At 36.0% G+C, this 23,079-nt stretch overlaps 2 protein-coding genes across 9 annotated transcripts in view; one reads left to right on the forward strand and one right to left on the reverse strand.

Annotated features, from left to right (window-relative positions):
- Positions 1-19,125, forward strand: part of LOC135217755 (diacylglycerol kinase 1-like) — a 37,267-nt gene extending 18,142 nt beyond the window's left edge. For 4 of the 5 annotated variants that reach the window (XM_064253764.1, XM_064253765.1, XM_064253766.1 and 1 more), the window contains exon 18: positions 937-19,125. In XM_064253764.1, the coding sequence (XP_064109834.1) occupies positions 937-1,026 (90 nt within the window). In that variant the 3' untranslated portion in view covers positions 1,027-19,125. The remainder of the gene's footprint in view (positions 1-936) is intronic. The other variant, XR_010315187.1, reaches the window with a different exon arrangement.
- LOC135217757 (thromboxane-A synthase-like) overlaps positions 15,847-23,079 on the reverse strand; it is a 114,504-nt gene continuing 107,271 nt past the window's right edge. For all 4 annotated transcript variants that reach the window (XM_064253768.1, XM_064253769.1, XM_064253770.1 and 1 more), the window contains 3 exons: positions 20,109-20,249; positions 19,779-19,941; positions 15,847-19,525 (listed from right to left, as the gene is read on the reverse strand). In XM_064253768.1, the coding sequence (XP_064109838.1) occupies positions 19,442-19,525; positions 19,779-19,941; positions 20,109-20,249 (388 nt within the window). In that variant the 3' untranslated portion in view covers positions 15,847-19,441. The remainder of the gene's footprint in view (positions 19,526-19,778; positions 19,942-20,108; positions 20,250-23,079) is intronic.

Here is a 23,079-nt window from a genome sequence, read left to right on the forward strand (position 1 = left end):
CCATTATTGTTGGTGCAGATGACTTATTTTTGTCCCCCTCCCCTGCATAGAGGCGTATCCAACAAAGCTGGTGAACCCCAGTGGGAAACCAAGGTTTTTGGGTGAGGGAAAACCAAAAATAAGTGCCATGCATCTGTCAGAAAAGTAGAAAATTCATGAATTCACATATAATTTCTTTAAAGTAAATATAATTCATCATTGAAAACTGTAACAAGCACCAAGACATTTATGAAGCATGCCGACACAGCAAGGAGTGACAGATTCGCATTATAACGTAACCTAGGGCACTGGTCCCGTACCAGGTCAGGGCCTGGATTGTTTTTCTTCCCCATGCCCTGACTGGAAATGCTATTAGGACGCAGCCTAACCTAACCTATTTTAACTTGATACTCAACATATGCTTGGGCACAGGGCCCTTAGTTAGCCTGGCCCTGACTGTCTATGTTTATCTGACAATGAGTGCCTAGAAAAGTTCAATACTATTAGTTGTATAGGGTTGCAACCTAACATCAGCTTTTCTTCGCTAACCTTGGCTGGGATGTTGGGGTGGGGGGTGATTGGAGTCTGCTGAACATTGGTATTTTGTGTTTCAGATGGAAAAGTAAGGAACACATGATACATTGCACCAATACTAGATCCAGACTATAGTTGTACCTTGAAATCAGTCCTTCCTGCCCTCTATTTTGGTTGCCAGATGCCCTGATTTAGCAGCAAAGTTTTTAATTCAATATAGGGTGAAAGAATGGAAGTTATATCCCCAGTTTAAGGGCATGCTTTCCCTGTATATATGAAGAGCAAGGTTGTCATCTTATAAATGTTTTTGATGGTCTGCCCTTCAAGTACGGTTGTCTAATACAGCCCACTTTTAGGTTTGGTATGTGACACGAAGTTTTCTTTAAAAGATCGTTTTGTATCAGTTCTTGTTTGAACTTTCAGATCCACATAAGCCACCACAACCAAGTGCCAATGTTGATGGGACCTGGGAGTTGCAGAAGAAGGAGTCTGTTCTCCTTTATGTGTAAGTGACAGGGGGACTCGGAGGCAGCAGGAGGAGATGGTCCCAAGTGTCCCAAGGATTCTCTCAGGTTTGCCAAGTTCAGATGTCTTACACGCAAATCGTGAATAGCCAAGAGCCGAACTGAGGAAGTCTCATTGTGACTCAGAATCAAGTGACTAACCTAAGTGCCCCACCAAACAGGAACTTGTTAGTGTACATAACAGGTAAAAAAAAAATTCGACTCCAAAAGTTGTAATATAATCCTGAAAATCTGCAAAGTATAAAATGGGTTTAGTTTTATTTTTGGAGTAAGAAGAAATATTGTACCATATTTGAGATTAACTGTAGAGGAATGTAACTGATGTTGTGTGATTTAATACGATGAAAATGCTTCGCTGGCAATGTGTTACTCCTTGAAATGAGAGAGATGAGGTAGACTTTCGTCAAGCATTCCTTTTTTTTAATGCTATGAGTGATATCTATTCCCAGTGGTTACTTGTAGGTGGTATTACAGTTATGATACAGAAAAAAAAAATATGAAAAGTTAGTTACAGAGTGCTAGCATATCAGTTTTGAGTAGTTTACAGGAATATAGGTTTTTACACAATGATTTAATACAAGTAATATCTACTGTGGATTCTCAGATCAACACACGTCTCACGGTGGATGTTTTGTGACGCTCCATAGCCTAAGTTATGCATAATCATAAAGCATAATAAAAATCATTATAATCTACACACTGTACATAGTCATTTAGGCCTTATATATTTCTGATACTATTGTACAGGAAGTTAACAATCTTCATAAATCCAGTTTTCAATATCTTTTGAATTTCTAGATACTTTTACTTACCATTTTGTAATTATAGCTGTTGAAATACTCCATACTACTCTATTTCTTGCTACTGAGTACATTTGATGTTCCCTTTCAACTCTTAAGTTATTATGAGGAAGAAAAGAGACATCATATATAACACAGCGTAAAGAAGGACAGTTAGCGACTGGGGGGGAGCTTTGGACACCCATGAGAAATGAAAACGGGAGTTTTGGGAATTCTCTGCTAAGGTACATTCGTAGCTTTTCATATTACCTCCACTTCTCTCAGTTTCACTTTGCAACATTTTGAAAGGTAGAATATTGCTTCTATTTGCCAGTAGTACACAGTACTTTTCCAGCCGGGTAAATGGCAGTGCCAAGTAACATTACAAACTTCTGCATAAGTATACATTCTTGAACTAATCTGAGAATCAAAATCTCAAATTGTACCTGAAAATGCCGTTGTACTATATTGATAGATTTAAACATTTTTACGGAGACGAAAATCCTATTTTCTTCAGTCGGCAGTTACTAAACGATGATGATTCCATCTTCTGTGAAGACCAAGCCTAAATAGTCCACTATACTCGTATTATTCAATCAGGAACATTCACAGAAAAACCTCTATTGCCAAAGACATGCTCCCTTGAGGGTGCTGTTATAATGTATACAGTATAATTCCTTATAGCATTGTATAATTGCTTGAAACCATGTTTGTATTACAGACTAATTGATAATCATACAAGGCATAATGTGTATTTTTAAGCTAAATAAGAAATTATAACAACAACCACTTTTCAAATAGGTACTCTGTGGTCATTCATTGACCATATAAAAATTGTTTTGTATAAAGACACTGATGGTAGTGCCTATGATTCAAATTTTTTTTTTTATCAACTATCTAACATAAAATATAGTGCTGAGCTGTTTTCTGTATTTAATTGTGTAATGCATAGGCATTTAAAGTATTTCTGCATTGTTGTTTAGCCAATTTTTATGGTTATGAATTGGCTTGAGAATAGATATTTTTGGGAATTTATCTAAGCATAGGTAAAATCAAATATATTTATATTCAGTGATTATTACATTCAGATTCAAGTACTGTATTATTTGATACATACTGTGCATTATGTGTTTCCAGTATTCTCAGTGAAATGACTAAAGTATCCTAAAATATTCAAAGTACAGGATATCTACAGTATCACATTTTAGTTTCCAAAATGTCATTTGTATCGAGAAACAAAACCATATTAAATCACTGTGAGGAGGAAGTCTAAACTCAGAAAAAGCTATATGAAACTTGGGATATACCAAGTCGTAATCTCTGAGACTTTTAGAGGTAATGTAAATAGCTATAAGATATTAAAAAGATTTCTATTTTTACAATGCTTCATCAGCTGCTGTTTGCAGCAAGATGGGAACCATGTAAGGAACTTAAATTTTCCATTTGGAGAAGTGAGTGCGGCAGTATTGAGAGGTCATTTCACTCTGGTAACGAGCTGTCAGATTTTCTTCGAGTTACCTGTCATAAATGATGCACCTGTAGATGAGAAAAGCAGCTTGAGGTTTGTTTTTGCTGGATAACCCCCTTTGGATATCTTTTTTTTTTGTGCCTACTGTATCTAACTTCCTACTTTGTTTACTCTTGGATGTATCTTTTCTGTTTGTATATAGAAGAGCAGTTAAAATTTTGTACATGTACACAAAGTAAATCTTGTGTGTGGAGTCCCATAGCAGTTTTGTGTTGTTAATGCTGTGTGCTTAAGAATTCGGACTACAGTATTTTGTAACGAGAGCATAACAGACGAGACAGAAGCAAACTACTCGTATGAAGTTGCATTTCAACTCTTCCCTAAGCTTTACTTGTGTAAAGTCTATTTACCGTAACACTAGAAGTAGATGTCTTGTACATAATCTTCGCTATTATTTGCATACTCTCACCATGATATGTAGTTATCGGTTAGTAATACTGTGCCAAATAATGACGCTTAATAAAATTTAAGGATAATTCAAGCATTCAAGTAAGATGCATACATTCCCTGGTTATCTCCAGGCACCCTGTGGAACACTCAGTATTCAAATCTATCTCCTTTTTTTACTAGGAGTTGTAGTAGAGTGTATTGTTCAGCATTAATCATTCTCTCAGCATATATAGTCACTCTCTCTCAATTTTTGTTTCTGCATTCTTATTGCTTAGATGTGCACTTGACAGCACCTCTTAGTTCATCATTGCAGTTTTCTTGCAGATTTGCCTTACTAATGAAGTTATGTCGACTAAAATTATTCAGATGATATATACTGTACTGTACTGAGTAGCATTTGATCTCCAGTTTTTATGGGGCAAAATGTTCAAGTGTTCTTTTGTTCATTTGACAAATATGCTTTAATAGAATTTGTATCCCATGTATACTACCATCACAGAGTTTGAAACCTGTTCCAGTGCTGTTGCAATGTAAGCTTTTCTGCTTTACTTTGCTGGTTATTTGTGGTTAGCTTGGCATTATAGCACAGAATGAACATCCATATTTAGAGAGATGATTGAAGGTTTGATATATATTATAGAGTATACCATATGGATTACAGTAGTTATGGTTTTACTTTTAAAGTATATATATGTGCAGTTGAACCTCCATCCAACTGGTAAACCTTGAAAAATAAAATTCGTGCCATGCCAAGATGAGAGAGATGGTTGGGAGGCTTTTCCAAATCATGCACTTTCCCAGTTGTCTGTTACCACATACATATTTACTATAGAACTAGGTCTAACTGTTGGATGTGTGTTGAACTGTACCATGTTAATGAACTAAGTAATCATCAGTGTTGTCCAATATGCACTGTAATATGGATATTGCTTATTGAAAATCCATTTTGAATTGTAATTATTGGAGCAGTGGGACTCACTTGTTTTATCCGCAACTTTTTAAATACTAGACGTAAGAGATATTGAAATGTGCTTGTTTTGAAAAAGCTTATATACAATGTCAGGTAAGTTGTACAGAAAGAAGAAACATGAAACCATTGATACCATGAATTAGATAACATTAATTCAAGGGACACGTGGTTATATAAAGGTGAGAAAACGGTAATTAAGGATGAAGATAAAAAAAAATAGAATACTGTATGCTGCTGTTAATTTTTAATTCTTCACATTTTAACGATACCTAAGATACATATTTATCTATGACAATAACTCAGTAGTAGTTTATATTAAAATCAGTAGTATTTTTGATAGTTTCAATAAATAGTTTGCACATTTTATTAGTCGAGATAGAATTATGGAAAACCCATTGCATACACAGGTCATATTTTGTAAGACCACCTGTCCCATTAGTAGTTTGCCAAACAAATTAAGTGCCAATTCTTACTTGAAATATCTAGATATTCAGGTTGTATTGTAAATTAAACCACTGATTGCTGTTAGGAGACAATATTTTTCCCAACTTACAGTATAGTGAGAGAAAATTTGAAAGTTCAATGCGAGGGCAAATTTTTACCGGCGCTCATTTTAGAGCACACGTACTAAAAATAAGTGCTTGCCGAATCGTGTGCCGCATAAAATATGGTCTTTCTTAGATGCAGTATCAGAGGATTACATATGCATGGTACTAACTGTGTTTCTGAGTCTTCTGCTATTGAGTATTAGAGAGACAAGTACCGTGAGGTAAAGTAAGAAAGATTGCAACGTCTCAATGTCTCAGTGTGATGTCTGTAATCTTGAAGAAGCTCTGTGCAGCTGTATAGCTTATGGACGTGATTTTCTCACGATTCATATGACATTCTCCTAAACTCAGTCAGTGGATTCAAATGAATGGTTCACCCCTTTTGAAAAATGTACTACATCATTTGTCCTATTGATGTGCCGTTATTGGTAAATTCCAGTGCTAGGCAGTACAGCGCTAGTAGTAGTAGTAATACATCTCAGAACTTGAAGAAAATATGGTGGTTGAACTTCCATTATGTACATAGCCGGTAACACCTTTTAGAGAGTTAGTATATTCTACTTAATCAAGGGGTGCTGTAGTTTCCAAATTGTACAGATATCTATCTTCAAATTTATTAATGGCAGCATTCAGTTGCGCTCTCAGACTGTAGAAGGGTTTTCTTAGACCCAATTGAATTGTTTATGTATTGCATCATGCACTTGAGGAAAACCTACTTTGAAAGCATAAGTAATATATTACCTAGTGATAGCACCAATTCTTTTTTCAATTTTTGAATTTTCCATGAACATAATGTCTTTTCCATTATCCTTTAATTCATTGCTCTAATGTAATTCAAAGTACTTTCTTGCACTTGATCATTTTTGTTAGGAGATTTTATCATATTTTACAACACATTTCTTTTTTCAGTCTCACTGATTATAGAGTCATCACTTCAGCATGTAGTATCTGTAATCTTTGTACCAATAGTCTTTTTAACAATTGTTTAGATCTGTTTCAAAACTTCACGTATCATAGAATTCATCTGGCAACAATGTTACCAGGAATATTTTTTACATTTTAAGGTAAACAGTATTGCTAGTCTTTGATTCTGATTTTGAATAAATAGTATTACCAGTAGCTAAGCTAACTGACCTAAGTATGGAACATTTCCAATATCCCTTTCCCTGATGTTTTGTAAAGCAGGTCACTTAGGAGTTTGTCTATGTTCAGTATGTTCATTATACTTCTTTCAAACTCGTGCTAAGTTTGAAAAGAGACTATCTCCGTGGGTTTATGTGTATGTACTTGCAGATTTCTGCTGCTCTAAAGTACGTAGTGTCTATTAATTCATTCATATGAAATATTGGTAACAGTACCAACATATTTACTACCACAATTAGACCTCAGAGAGTCTAGTGCATTCTATAATTAGTCCTTTAAGACTCTGGTATCATTTAGTTTATCAAAGCTCATCCATTGTAATTTCAAGGAAAAATTACTTAATGTATGGTGATACAAGGTGTTTATATTTTAAGGGAGCATTGATTTCAGAAGAAACTGTAAAATATCTTTCGTATTACATCAGCTAGTATTAAGTATCAAAGCAGAATTGTAATATACCCTTCTTTATCATACAAATCAGTGCAGTGAATTGATAAGAGATATTTATTTAGGCAAAATTAGCTTTCATTAGTCAGTAATTGGGGAATTTCAGTAAATTTGTAGTGTAATTTTTTTTTTAATAAAAGCAGTCACAAGGCTACTAACAATAAAACAGTGGCAAGGACTGCATTACTAAGTAGTATTGTTTGACTCTTAATGGCAATGAAAGTTATTATAATGGGAGTATTATGCTGGGTATAGTAATACGAAACTAAGAAATACGTACCTTTTTTATTATTCTTCTCTGTAAAATGTTGCCAAATTAATCAAAATGTCAAAGCACTTCAATGCCATGCATTTAGCACTCTTAATCCTTAAAACTGTAGTACCTTTTGAAGTACCCCTATGCCATGCATTTAGCACTCTTAATCTTTAAAACTGTAGTACCTTTTAAAGTAACTCCTAGTCTCATTGTAATAGAACCATGTTGAATTCCACCACGAGATCTAATCCAATATTTCCAAAGTTTCTTCATCGAACAAAGGCAAACTCGTTAGCTGATACTGCAGTCCAGCATCATACGCTTAAGTTGATGGCCTTAGCTCCAGTTTACAAATAGCGACAGTAATGTATTTCCATGACCTAGAATCCCACAACAGGGCTAAAATTCTCGTCCAGTATCAAATGAAACATTCAAAGTAAAGGTAAAGTATCAGATTTTGTTTTCGTAGATTTGTAGAAAGCATTGGAAGTTTCATTTTTAAGTGAATTAGGTTGAATTGTTAAAGAAAATCACGTCTTTTATTATAGTATAGTGGTTTCCACTGTTGTATTTATCTTATAGACATGGGTAAAAAGTATAAGGGTATTGTTGGCATCAGCGGTGGAAGAAAAGGCGAAGTAATAGGATGACTTTTACGTATCAGAAATCAAAGATTTTGTTTTCAAATGTTGGACAAATCCCACGAAAGAGTCGTTAGATATAACGTCTGCCAACTTTGGTGTTGTCTTCAGTTGTATGTTATATATAAAAGAAGTGATTTTAATGCCCATTTTTAACCTGAATTTACTTGATGCACTTTGTGAAAATATTAAGCATGTAAATTTGTTTATATATATACTTTTGTACACATACATATATATACATATATACATATACACACATAGTATTCATCATACAGGTGGTTATATCAATTCACGATTGTTCCAGTTTAGACGACCAAAATTTTTATACAAAAAACAAATGTATTCCTTCAATCTGTCATCAACATATTCTATTTTGTAAAGAGGTGTCTTTGCATCCGCTAGGAACTGAAATCTCATCGACTTTCGAAAGCAGTCATCCAGCCAATTGAAAAGCAGCTTTATTTTCTAGGCCGAGATTGCAACATGTGCATAGCACCAGTCTTTTTGGGATATATGTATAATGTTTCATTTATAGGAGGGATATACAAAGGGCTTAATAGTAATGTATGTCCAAATTTATATCTATATTTTGATCCTTAATTGTACCTTGTCATCATAAGAAGGCCTTTGTCAGTGATAAGATCATAAGCAAGGAAATTTTACTCGTGTTGTCTTGGGAATGGCTTCAGTCAGCACAATTACTTCACTATTGGCTTGGTTCTGTCTTAGCATGACAACATAACCTTAGGTTATTTTTATTCTCAACAAACTCACTAATGTCACCTTCATTCTTCCTCGGTTTCCATTCACACTGTGTTTTGTGACAGCTTTGTAGTCGCACCAATTCTTTTTAGAAGTATTTCATTATTGTCAGATGTTATATTAAAAGGGGAAAGTTGAATATGACCACCATTGTTATGCTGAATATTGTAAGAAACCATTACAGTGGACTCCCCGTATTCGCGGATTTCTCTCTGGAATGTTTCCCCGCATTATTCGCAGAAAATTCGCCTATTTGCGGTATATTTCTATGAGAAATATCCACAAATTCCTGGTTTTTTTTATCAATTTCATCATAAAATGTACTTTGCGATAAAACTATTAAAAAAAACAGGTATAAAAACTTTTATTGGGTTTTTCTTGAGTTTTAACTAACAAAATAGGAGGTTTAAGCATTTTTATAGGGGTTCTAACTATTCACAGGGGGGTCTGGTACGCATCCCCCGCGAATACGGGGGACCACTGTATATCCGTATATGTATGCATGTATATAGTATATATGACAGCATGTAATTATTTCCTTTCAGCAAGGTTAAGTATTTAGTTTTAAAAACTTTGCAGCATGCCTGTTACATCACTGGATCCCTTTACCGAGGAAAGATAAATTGGGTTCCCTTGAAAGTATGGACATTTTTCAGCGTAAACCTCGTCACGATTTGAATAATGGTTCATTTTTCAGTTTTTAGAAAAATCTACTTAAAAATAAACAATTTTTGGTGTTGGCATTGTAGGATTTACTGAAACTGAATGTTACAGCAAAATTTAGACAATAATGATACACATATTTTTTGAATTTTCGATAAGATTGTAGGGTAGTATATATCACAATTAAACTTAGATCATGTAAGCTCTAAAAAGCAGTGGCAAGATTGTTGTGGTAACATGAGATGTTCTGCAGTTCCATTTGAAAGGTACATCAGAGTTCTCGTTGCAGACTTTTAACTGCATCTTAAATATTAACAAGTGCTACAAAAGAAATGAAGTATGTAAATACTGAATGATATCATAAAATGTATAAGCTTTTCCCTTGGAATATCCCTAAGTAGCACGATTCATTTTCCCTAGAAATATAATTCTAATAGAGTACAGGTATTACGTTATTATTTATATATTTATGGCAGTTTAAATTCCATTACACCCGCATTTTCGATTGTGTATTAATCTCGAAACGTAAAAAGTTTGCTTTATTAAAACGACAGAAACTTCTGGGTAAAGAAGGAATTTGCACGTCTCACGTTACGACCATTCTTTGCTCTCTGTTCGTCACAGCCGCCAAATATTACGTATGTTCTATGAATACAGGAGAAAATAGGTAGGAGAGGATAATTGGGGGCAGTATTTCACATGTTAAATGTGTTTTATTGTAGGTATATTATTATCAGCACATTTTCACATTTCTCATTTCCTTTTTTCCTCCCATGTTTGATTCTTGCATCAGCTATGTACATTCATTCTCCACACTTGTTACGTAGACTTTTATCAATAAATCAATTGTTGCAAATATTAAATATTCTTGTCACTATGTACTTACAGGGTTTTCTAGTCTTTAGCTATCTGGTACTGTAATTTTATTGCAATTCTTCACCAGATTTATATCTTTATCTCCATACAAAACATACACAAGTGTGTATGTGGATTATGTGTACTTATGTGCATGCACAGAAATAAACCTATTCATGTGCATGCACATATACATACATGCATGTATGTGCACATGCTCAGCTGTGTGTGCAAGTGTATGTAAGAATATATGTTCATTATAATGTTTTGTCATACAGTTATTGTAACTACTATGTAGGCATTGAGAGTGGTCCAGCATTATAAGGTCCTGATAATTGTTTATATAGATTAAGAAAGTTGTACTGTTTGCTGATATATTTTATTCTTAAGACTGCGCAATGTTGGATGAACTTGAGAACTTTTCAAAGTATGCTTTTGTTCTACCAAATCATGAGGGTGAATGTGTTCACAATTAAAGAAATACTTATATAAGAAGTACTATTCAAGGTTTATTTGGCCACGTGGCCCATTCTTAAATGCAGGCTGTTCATAAGCCCTTGCATATATGCACAAATACACATGCATATAAACACAGTATTATGTCTGGTCTGCTCGTTGTTAGGTCTCCTTTTGTATTTGCAAATGTATCGGCAAATTCCCGATTTTAACACGACAGTAAAGAGATGGATAGTTCAGCCCCCAAATTTTGTGATCTTTTTCTTGTATTATTATTTGTACTGTACTGTATATAAAGTTGAAAAGATGACTGTAATACAGTACTATTACTACAAAACACCATGCCCAAAGTCATCCCAATTTGTGACTTGTGTGGTGTATAGATTGGTTTGTCCATCATTTGTTGTTTTCGTGTTTTATATCTTTTTCAGAAATGGGCATCCTGTTACGTACTAGAAAATTTTCCAATAGTCTCAAAAGTCATTGGTCCCAAGCACAACAGTAGTTTGCAGTCCTTATAAAAATCCCATTGAATTCTGAATTATAGTTGTCTTAGGCACAAATCACGTTCTCAGAACTGGCACAAAACAGCATTGCTTAAAGTTTTACTGATTTTATTATTCCTCAGACAAAAAGTAAGAAGACCCCACTCCACATAACTCTATTGTGGAGGAAATATGAAAATTTTTGTTAGCTTATTGTTGTGACTTCACTACCCTGAAATTTGTGCAGTTTAATTGATAAATGGTCAAGGAATCAGGAACCATTGTGTACCATCCAGCTAAACTTCAGGAAGAGATAATGAAAAAGTGAGAGAGAAAGGGAAGTACAGGCAGTCCCCGGGTTACGACGGGGGTTCCGTTCTTGAGACACGTCGTAAGCCAAAAATCGTTGTAAGCCGGAACATCGTAAAAAATCCTAAGAAAACCTTACTTTTAATGCTTTGGGTGCATTGAAAACTATGTAAACTGCATTCTTATTGCATTTTTCATCAAAAAAACCTTCAAATATTGATTATTTTGCATTTTTGGTGTCATATTTCATCTGCCAGATCAGTGTTGTAGGCGTCGTAACCCTGGAACATGCATCGTAACCCTGGAAGTAATGTCTGATGAATATAATTGAGAAGCGCCCTAACCTCGGAACGTCGTAAGCTGAACCTGTCGTAACCCGGGGACTGCCTGTAATATGAAAATAAACTTTACTATACTGTAGTGATTACTAAAGTTTAAGATTAAAAACTATTAAATATTTTTCTACCTTACGTTATATATTGCGCTATAATCTCTCTAGAATTAATGTGGTCACTAAAGTATGTACATAACCTGAGTTTTATTATTTTGCAGTGCTGTGTGTGTGGAAATCTAGGCATAGGTAGGTTTTCCATTATTCAGTGTATTTATTTCTAGTCCCAAATTATAGGGAAAGTTTCTATTTAGAAAACAATGCTTTGACTTTATTAACGTGCTAACTCGGGAGTTTGCCATTTCATAGATTCTTGAATTGGTATAGAAAATTTGTATATTAACCTTGTACTTTTAATATGTAGAGCCATGAGAGATATTTGTGATCAAAAATTAACATTATGTTCCTTTTATGTTTCAAGTGAAAATTTTACTCTGTAAAACATTGCATTTTTCAGTTTCCAGCCAATGTTCATAATCTGGAAGAGCGGGAATTTTGTGGGCTTTGGTTTGAATGTTTATGAATGTAAAAAAAAACATTATGAAAGTGAAGCTATGTATGAAAAGACCACTTTTACTGTAAAACTATGGCTTTTTTCTCTGTATTGTTGCATTTATATTTTCATTCCAGTTTATAGCGAAGATATTAAGAATTGTTTCTTGTGATCATACATACATACGAACAGTCAGCCTTTGTATATGCTGGGTTGGGTTTCCGGGCCTTACTCAGTAAAAAAAAAAATTGCAGATTCAATTACGTACGTACATTTTATAAAATGGCATAATATAGTGTACAATAGTATGTACTACAGGATATTGCCCAATACAGTCTACGTTCATCTCCCTGCATGCAGTGTGTACTGTAAATCATTCCCAAGCCATTTATACTGTAATACTTCATGTAAATGCCTTTCACATTGTTATACTGTTTTGCATAAGGAGTCCTAATAGCACGGCCAACATCATTAAAACCTAATATTTAATGTACTTGTATTCAAGACTGGCAAATTATTTTCACTTACATATATTGATAATCATTCAGTTCATGCTTTTTTGAGCTCACAGTGGTAATAGACGTACTGAACATGTCGACACTATTCCATCGCGGTCCTCAAACAAAACAGCATAACCACTGTTGTATTTATTTAACAATTGCATTGTTTTTTAGCATTACGAGTAATGCGGAGATCTCTGATACTGTACGTGGTGCATACAGGATGATGTACATTGATTGTATGAGTATGCAAATGTCATATTCATTGCACACACATATATAAATGATTACTTCTTATTTATTGTGTAAATGATTACTTCTTATTTATCAAGTACATATCTTTTGTCTTTGTGCTTGTTAAGGGATGTGTGTAACCAAAAAACTTAGGTCATTATCATCAGATGGTCATAAAAAGTCAGAAAAGAAGGATAATGAAGAAGGTTTAGAAAATAAAATATTGAAACACAATTCTTGTATAAACACAGTTTTGCGTGGGATAGGATTATGGCCTCGGAAAATATGCAAAGCCATATATTTGTCCCTTAGTGAGAGCAGTTCAAGAATGCAGTTCTTGTACTGTGTAGATGATGATACCATGAATATGTTTTAACATTTTCATCTTCTGTTTATTTAGTTTATTGTTTAGTTATGTACAACTGATATTCAAGCTTGACTGCACAAGTTTACTTTTTAAGAAGTTTGACAAATTTATATTTAATTACCCAAAACTGGCAAAATTTTTGTAATCAGTTATATTCAAGTATATGCTTTTTTATGTATATTTTGCATGCATTTCATGTCATTCTTCTTCACTGAGAAAAATTTTAAAATGTGGAAGGAACCAAAAGTATTGTTTAATGTCAGCTTCTCTTAATTTTTGTTCATAGTTTTAGTGAATTGACCAGAATATACGAAAGCATGATGAAAGAAGAGCAGAGACCAGAAGCAGGGAATAATATCACGGCAGTAATATACAAAGGAGGGGGGTCCACTAATGCTGAAAAAATTCACTAATGCTAAAAAATTCAAGCACACCTGAATAATTTTCATGGCATTCTAAAGCATGCCATAAAAATAACGCAGAGGGTGATGGACTAAGGCAGAGAAAAACTGTTAGAAGTAACAGTTACAGATTCTTGCCAGAGAAATGAACAACAGAACCAGTCTTAGCATGCAAGAAAGAAGTGGTGATAACTTTCACTTTTGGATTAACAGAACACCAAGACTAGCAATTTAGGTCATTACAGAAAGCAGAGGATGCCAGAAGTCACTAAGCTGGTGATATTGCTATACCATGTCACAGAAATGAAGAAACCTGCAAAGGAATGCACAGATGGCCCTGGGAGCTATTGTAAGAAGAGTGCATGATGTTAGCATTAGAACCAGAGAGAGATGGTCTGTGCCTAAGTTCATGGTGACCAGTGAGGATGCAAAGGTCCACGTGGATGTTGTGGTCAAGTTGTATTGGTGAATTCATTATTATGTATTCACTGTCATATACAGTGTATAAAGACACTCGGAATTGCTGAATGCTAATGGAGTGTAAGAATTTGGACATAAGAAATACTTTAAAAATGGCATAGAGAAATCACATTGTGGTGGAAGGTCAGGCCTGAGAAGAGGCAGAACATTTCTAATTACCTTTGGAACACACTAGATTCTAAACAGGTACTGAAAGGACAGCAAGAAAGAGAAGCAACAACCTGGACAAGTGGCAAGAGACAACCAGTCTACTGATAAATAAGAGCACCCTATTGGTAAAGAGCCAATAGCTTTGGAGTTGACATAAGGGCCTCTCATAATCTGTTTAGCAAAGCCATGGAACCTTAGAAGGCACAGAAAAATCAAGGAGAAGAGGCAGGGAACATCTTGATTATGTGGGAATTCAAGATAGGAAGTGTTGAAGGCCAAAGATAGTGGAAAATGAGTTTTCATTGTCCAACCTGTAAGAGCATAAAAAATAACTATGATAATCCTGAAAGTAACCACAACCCAGAGGTTTTTTTATATCTTTTAAAGCAATTTTTGGGACAATTCACGATTTCTTCAGTTTTCTGTCTACCAAGGAGAGGAATTAAGACACTAAATATGTAACAATGGTTTTATTTTGAGCAACAATACAGTAGTACAGCAATTTTCACATGCATAGTTTAATACAAATACTTTTTGTAATAATTTTTGCCACTGGTGGTTTCCTATCCAACTCTGTACTCTGTATACTGAACTTTATACTTAATTTTGCAGTTTAGTTTGTTGTCCCTGATGGTGAGCTACTATCCTATCATGACTTACACCATTGAAAGAGTAAGGAATTCTGGGGAATTCCAAGTCATTTGTTGTTATTTACAGTGTTTGAAAGCATCTGGTACAAGTCTCCGCTAGCAAAATTGATTGTGGTGTTACTCTAAACTTATTTAATGTCCATTTAGTTGACAGTGCTGCATCTTTCATGTTCCCTGTTTAGTTTCGTTCATCTGAGCAGGTCATCTTTTCAGTTGCTTGCTATATAATTGTTTCAGTTAGACTGATTGCCGTCACAGAATGATTCAGAGTTATTTTGTTATATATCCATCAAGGCCTGAGAAGCGGCCACTGTACTCCTTGTTAGCGTTGTGTCTCTTTTGATCATGCTTTTGTATGTAAGTGGTATTGTACTACTGATTGCACAAGTTACTTCCCTTTTTATTCCTAAGCAAGGATGATCCACATACATACGTGTTGTGATTTCCCAGTGGAATGGTCCTGGATCCCTGCTTTGTTTAAGTGAAATTTACTTTGTTTCCATTCTTATCCACTTTAAGAATATCTCACTACCTTTATTCTACACACTTCTGCTTTGGTTACTAAGTTACAGACAAGAACCTAAATCAGTGGATTGATTGGATTGTCTGAAGTCAGTTCCATAAAGGAGGTAAATGTGTCCTTAGCTTGTGTCCATTTGTGGAGATGTCAAGTCTCAAAAGAGATGATCTGCAGGAAAAGCTTCTCCACTGTTGCACCAGGTCTTTGCTGAGATTTGAATCTCAGATTCTATCCCAGGTGTGTCTGGGATACCCTTCAATTTTGGGATCAGGTAACAACAGTCCCCACTGCTTGGGATCAGTGTCCATGTATTTGCTAAAAATTTTATCCAAGCTTTTATTCAAGTATCATTGAGAATAGTAGTCTCAGCCCTTTTCGTGTCAACTGATGTCAGGATGTGTGTTTTTGCACAATGCTGTGCATCATATGTATCTATCACAGACCTGTTGTAGGTAACTGGAATTGTAGATATTCAGATGCTGATGTTTGAAAGAACAAATGTTTGGGTATACCACTAAAACAGGCTAGTATGTCCAAGTATTAAGGCTGATTACATTGGAGAGAGATGTCCAAGGCTCTAACAAGAAATTTAGCTTCTTTGTTAAATGTCAAAATTCTATAATGGCAGTTCACTTAGCCTTGACATTGGTCACTTAGAGGAGAGATATCTCTGTCGTGACAAGAGGCGAGATGGGATGTTCAAAATCTCTTTCCAAGATGATCAATTTCTAAGGGAGGAGAAAAAAAAAAAGGGAGTACCACTATGAAAACCAGTTTGCAACCATGACAGACAACAGAAAAAACAATCCTCAGGTTTACAAACAACTTCTATCGAGTGCCTTCAGTCCAAAAAGGAAGTGGTGATCATTCTGTCCTTTACCAGAAAGTAGAGGCAATAACATTTTGGTTTCAGAAGAAACCTCCACTGTGATGGCTGCATAGGAGAGACCATCTCTATTAGTGATTATCTGTGCAGATAATTCCAAGACAAGATGGACTTTCATTAATCATAACTATGACAAGTTAGGTTAAAAGTCAAAAGACGTACATTGTAGCCACATAAAATATCCCGGAGCTTCTGAAATCTTAAGACTTTGTGGGGGAAAATCTACACAGATTCTTGATACAACTCATTGGCCAGAGAAGAAAGGCCACTCAGTAGGTCATCTTGCAGCAGATTGTGCTTTTGTCTCCTCCTGCAAAAGTAGACCTGTTCACAGGACAAAACTAGAAGCTACCTCGACTTGCCTTTTCCCTATATCAATGATTGGTAGTGACAGTCCTGTCATGATTTCGATAGTCCTCAAGTTTCTAGCGTGAATCAGCATAGAAAGCCATCATGGCATTCCTGAATGGGTTATCTTCCAGCAGTTGTCAGGTGCATATATGTCCCTTGCTGGTACACTCAGCTAACCCAATAGGCAAATGCTCCTACCAAACAGTGTCACATGATGTGGATATACTGCTTGCTTTGTAACAGTTATCTCATCTAAAAAGAAAAAAAAAATTGCAGATGTTTGACACAAAGAAAAATGCCTTAAGTTGTGCCTCTCCTTTCCTCGTTAATGGTAGAGGATGCTTTTTCTTAGCCATTGATTCCAGATTAATTGCTGAAAACACGAGCCCTCGGCCCAGCCAGCATCGGAACCGAGGACCTCTCAATAGCTTCTCTATTCTACACTCGATAAAGGCTTTCCTGTCTTTTGTAGCTAAGGTTCTATTCTCATTGCAGTCTCAACAATGATTTGATGTGACTGCCGAATGATCTTGGAGGGATGGGTGTAGCGCCAGTTGCCGCAACCCGTCAAGTATTACACAGAGAAGGTAAGCTCTTGCCTAAGAAGTGCCTAGGTGGATTCCCGGGCTATCAGCTCTGCCATTATTTTGGATCTGTGGTATGGTTCCCTTTTTGAGAACTTGGTCTCTTAATTTTTTTATTTCTTGTCTTTGCATCAAAATTCTTACCCGTTTGAAACTGCCAGATGAATTGTGCCAAAAATAGCTGGGTAACTCATGCTATAGTAGCTTAATGGCCGAGTCCATGTTCTTCCAGTTGTTCTTGTATTGTTTGATCTACCTTTCCTTGTTTTCAAGAGTAAAAGCACATTTTACAACATTTTCTTGCTTTTTTTTTGTGATATGTAAGGTCTGTCGAATGAAATTTGTGCAAGCACTAACTCAGTTAGGTCAAGGAAATCGTGATGGATGGAACTGCTAGAGAAATGATTGACTATAGCATTAGATATCAGTTCTCCCTTACTGATTTAAGGTTCTGCTTTGTCATAAACATTTCTTCGCTAGAATATTTAATTTTGAATGTCTCTTGTAACAACTACAAAACGAGAGAACAAAGCTCCTTGGAAATCAAAAGGAAAATGAACAAGCGACTAATATTTCTATATACACCAAAATTGTTCTTACTTGAAGGCATTTTTGTACGTGAATAAATAAAAAGCATAATAGTACTTGAAATGCAATAGTCACCAACAACATTTACCGATCTCATCTGTAATTGAAGATACAGGCAGTCCCCGGATTACGATGGGGGTTCTGTTCTTGAGACGCGTTGTAAGCCGGAACATCGTAAAAAATCCTAAGAAAACCTTACTTTTAATGCTTTGGATGCATTGAAAACTATGTAAACTGCATTCTTATTGCATTTTTCATCAAAAAACCTTCAAACATTGATTATTTTGCATTTTTGGGGTCATATTTCATCTGCCAGATGAGCGTTGTAGGCGTTGTAACCCTGGAAATAATGTATGATGAATATAATCGAGAAGCGTATTAACCTCGGAACGTCGTAACCCGAACCCGTCGTAACCCGGGGACTGCCTGTATGCAACTTCATCATACAAAGACTGTGGAGTTTAATTACCATCACACTGCTTCAGCCTTGTGTTTACTGTTCATCCCATTTGCTCTTCTCTCAATTATTATAACATTTTCCACATCAGAATTTAAATGAATTTTTATGAAACGGCTTTAAATGAATTCTGTAAGGGACTGCATTCAGTTTTTCGTGACGAGACTACATTCAAACAACTTAACGTATCGGAAGTTATAATGGAGTCATTGCTACGCATGGAATGGCCAATCCGAAAAGATTAGAGTGACCGGAGATTTTATATTTTGATATAGCTACATGAAGTGTGGTCGTTTTCACAATGGGCTGGAAGCAGCATTTTCATCAGTGATTGTACGTTACTAAAAACATAATTGTTGATGCATTTACAAATCTTAGGTATCTTCACAGTCGCCACTGGAAGACATTTTTATGAATTGCGGATGACTCGCGCTCATTCGTACGACCTGAGATCTAAGCATCATTGAAACTAAGGTTTGAAAATGTTGAACATTGTTGTTTCCTGTATATTTCACTCAGCTTGTTTCTGTACTATTGTGTGTGCTATTTGAGTGTCTCTGAGAGTGCATGCTTGCTTGAATGAGTGTAAGTTACCTGTGCATGTGTACCTGATACGCATGCTGGTGTGAACGTGTCTTTGTATACAACTCAATGTGCGTTTTGTTGAAAAAAATAACGAAGATAATGTTGAATGCCACAGACCATATGAGCCTTCTCTGAAGAAGCGGTTCGCTGGTAATATTTCTATTGTTTTGATGGATGTGTGATTTTGTCATTCACATTAAAATGTTATTCTCTGTATCCCTCCGGTTTCATTTTTTCCTTTCAGAACTAAAACATTACATGACATTTTATAATCTCTCTGAGTGTACTATACAGTATCTTATGTAAGAATTGGATATAAAAGGGATTTTGACAAAGGAAAAATCTATTTCTGGGGGAAGACCTGTGTCGCCCGGTGAAAAATCCCTGTAGCTCATTTTTCAAGTATAAATATATCCTAAATATACCAGAGAAAAGATTCATGAGAATCCATGAGAGCGGTCAGTTTAGATCTCCAGAGATTTTGAAGAAATGAGAATTACTACTGTGATGACAAGCGTAGTTGTACAACAGACTACGAGGTCCGCCTTCTGATGTGGAGTAGAACTCCTTCCTTAGGAGATAAGGTGACTGTTCGAACCTCAACTGGAAGTGGATCCTGTGAGAAGAGATAAGACGTGAGGCATAAAAAAAAAAAGGGAATCTAGAAATATAAACTCAAACCTGTAAATGTCTTGTTATAATAAGAGAACATATTTAAGTTCCTCTCACAGATATGGGAGAACAGCTCTGAAGATATTCTTCATATGTATCTACAGGACTTGTCCCATATGAATGTTTGTATATTGTGAATAATAATAATTACCAAGCAGAGAAGGAGTACAGAAAGAGAGAAATAGATTTCGACTTGCCTTAATCAAAGGAGAAAGCTGGAGAGCATAGTCCTTTAACATGCAAGCAATAACCAGCTTGATTTCAAGTCTGGCAAATCTCATACCAAGACAGTTCCTCGGTCCAGCACCGAATGGCAGATAGGCCATAGGATGGTGATCCTTCTTCTTTTCAGGTAGGAATCTGAAACAATTCAGAGATAAGAAGCATCCTTTAGTATAAGTTAATGGTATGGGTTTTATTTAAGGCTTCATGTTTTCTTCCATATTGGAATTGCAGTGAAAAATCATTAGGTGAGCACATTATATAACACCTCTTAATCAGTCTCTCTTTCTCTCTGTCCCCCCTACCTGTCTGGATCAAAGTGACTGGGCTGATGCCAAAATTGAGGATGATGATGAATATGCCACACTGGAACAGTCACACTGACTCCCTGAGGTATGGTCACGGTGCCTATCTGGGTTGTCATTCCTGCTTCTCGAGTTACAAAACTAATAAGAAGAATAAAGATCATATATATTTATATTGGATATAGATAACTTTTAGGGGCTGCTGTGTTCCTTCTGACCACAAACTCGTAATATCCAAGATTAGAATAAAGTTACAGGCCAATCAAGAAAAAAGGAGAACTATAAAGTTTGATGTGGATAAGTTGAGAAATGAAAGTTAAACAACAGTATGAGGTGAAGGTAGGAGGCAAATTTGCGGCATTAATTGGTATGGAAAATATGGATATGGATTCAGAGGAATCCTGGGCAATATTAAGTTCAGATACTAAGGACGTAGCAACAGAGAAGTAGCAGCAAACCTTGGTTCAGTGATGAAGCAAAAGTTTTAAGTGAAGAGCAACAAAGGTTGAGAGTTCAAATGGACGATGAACAAGACCTAGAGAAGAAACAACAACTAAATAGACGAAGAAATAGAAAGCTGAGAGAACTAAGTGATAGGATGAAGCATGACCAAAACATGTTTTGGAAAGAAAGAGCTACCGAAGTTGAAGTAGCTATGGAAATTGGCGAGAGCAGGGCTATGTTTGCAGCTGTGAGATTCTTGAGGAACGCAAGCCAGAAAAAGTTTGGAGGGAGTGATGGCATGTTGGATGAAGATGGGAACTTGGTCACAGACGAAATGGAGAAAAGGAATCTGTTTGCAAGGTATTTTGAAAGACTCCTGAATGTTGATACTACCGGTAGGGATGAGTGCATTGCAGATTTAAACGAGGCACTGGAGGTACAAGAAGGAGATATTAGTGCAGAACAGGTGAAAGAGGCCTTAAAATCTGTAAAAAATGGAAAAACTGCTGGCGTGTGTGGGATAACTGCAGAGATGCTAAAAGCAGGAGGACGAAGGATGATAGAGGTATTAAGAGTTGTTTTTAGCATAGTTTGGAAGACAGAGGTGGTACCAAGTGATTGGAAAAAGGCAATTATGATACCAATATATAAAAATAAGGGAAGCAAAAGGGAGTGTCAGTCCCAGGGAAGATATTCATCAGAGTAATACTTAACAGAATAAGACCTATAGTAGAAGAGAAACTTAGAGAACAGCAGTGTGGTTTTAGAAGTGGAAGGTCAACAGTGGATCAAATTTTCACCTTAAGACAGATAATTGAGAAGAGATGGGAGTATGCAAGACCAATATTCTGTGCTTTTATAGACTTGGAGAAAGCGTATGATTCAGTATGGAGAGATGGAATGTGGAGAGTGGCAGAACACTATGGTATACCACTGAAAGTGATAAGGATACTAAAGAACTGGTACCAAGGAGTGTGCAGCTGTGTACAGCTGGATGGAGAGCAAAGTGACTGGTTCCCAGTGGGGAGTGGACTAAGACAGGGATGTGTTATGTCACCCACCTTGTTTAATGTATATATTGACCATATAATGAGAAGAGTGATGGAGAATGAAAACAGAGGGGCTAGTATTGGTGGAGAAGTTTTTATGGATTTGGACTTTGCTGATGATGTTGGGTTGGTTGCTGATACGTGGCTGGTGCTGGTAGGCATGGTAATGAGGATGGAGACAGAGAGACAGAATTTTGGCTTGAACATCAGCACAAAGATGAGCGAGATCATGGTTGTGAGTAAGGATGATGATTGGGTGCACATGGAGGATATGACAATCAGAGGACAGGAACTCAAGCAAGTTGAGAAGTTTGTTTACTTGGGAAGTGTAGTAACAGCAGACGGGAGGCAAATTGAAGATATACAAAGAAGAAAACTAGGAGCAGCAAGAGCTTTTGAGGGTCTGAGAAAAAACGTTTGGTCAAGGCATGAAATCAGCTTGAGAACTAAGATGAGAATATTCAATGCAGTAGTACTACCAGTCCTGATGTATGGCTCGTCCACCTGGGCACTGACCAGAACAGAGGAGAAGATGTTGGATGCTTTTGAGATGAAGCTGCTGAGAAGGATACTTGGCATTAAATGGGATGATTATGTTAGAAATGAAGACATCAGGATGAGATTGAGGCAAAGGCCAGTCAGTACCAGGTTGAAGAGGGGAAGGCTGAAATGGTTTGGACATGTTGAGAGGATGGAAGAGAATAGAGACCCCAGGAGAGCACTGAGAGCAGTACAAATAGGAAGACCGCTGGGTAGACCAAGAACGAGGTGGATAGACATAATTGTCAGGGATCTTGAGGATGAAATCCAAAACTTAGAGGAAGCAAGGGAAATGGCTCAGGATAGAGACAGATGGAGAGGAACTGTATCAGCCTTATGCCACTGGCCAGTGGCGGGAAGATAAAGTAAAGTAAAGTATAGATAATGTAGATCATTCAACTTTGTATGTGGATGGATAAGATACTCAAGAACAAAGTGAATGGAAAAAACAAGCAGAATAGGATCAAAATTTAGAGTAAATTTCAGCAAATACAACAGAAAGGAGGAGACAGGCATAATTCACAGGAAACAAACTAATGGAGAGATGCTTGTTAAGAATAGAGCCCAGAGTTGATGGAGCCTACTTCGAAAAAGAGCGAGTGTAAAATATTAAGTACGTTATTTATTTGGGAGCAATAAGTCCATAAGTTATCCCGCATTAAGATGGAACTGTGTCGAGGCATTGTAAAATTATGCTTCATTTTCTATACTGTACTGTAGAAGAAAACATTAAATAAGTTTAAATTGTACACTATCAAATATACTGAGAGTTCTTGTGAACATAATACTATATATCCAGTGTTTTCAAAAGCATATAAGACTTGCATACATAGAGGCCATGCAGACCTTTAAGTTGAGAACGTTTCGTTTTAATACGAAATGAAGATATTTCATTCACTAAAACAAACCTTTAAGAAAGTCATAAGAAAATTACAAAT

The sequence above is a fragment of the Macrobrachium nipponense genome, chromosome 7 (assembly GCF_015104395.2).
Source record: "Macrobrachium nipponense isolate FS-2020 chromosome 7, ASM1510439v2, whole genome shotgun sequence".
Classification (NCBI taxonomy): domain Eukaryota; kingdom Metazoa; phylum Arthropoda; class Malacostraca; order Decapoda; family Palaemonidae; genus Macrobrachium; species Macrobrachium nipponense.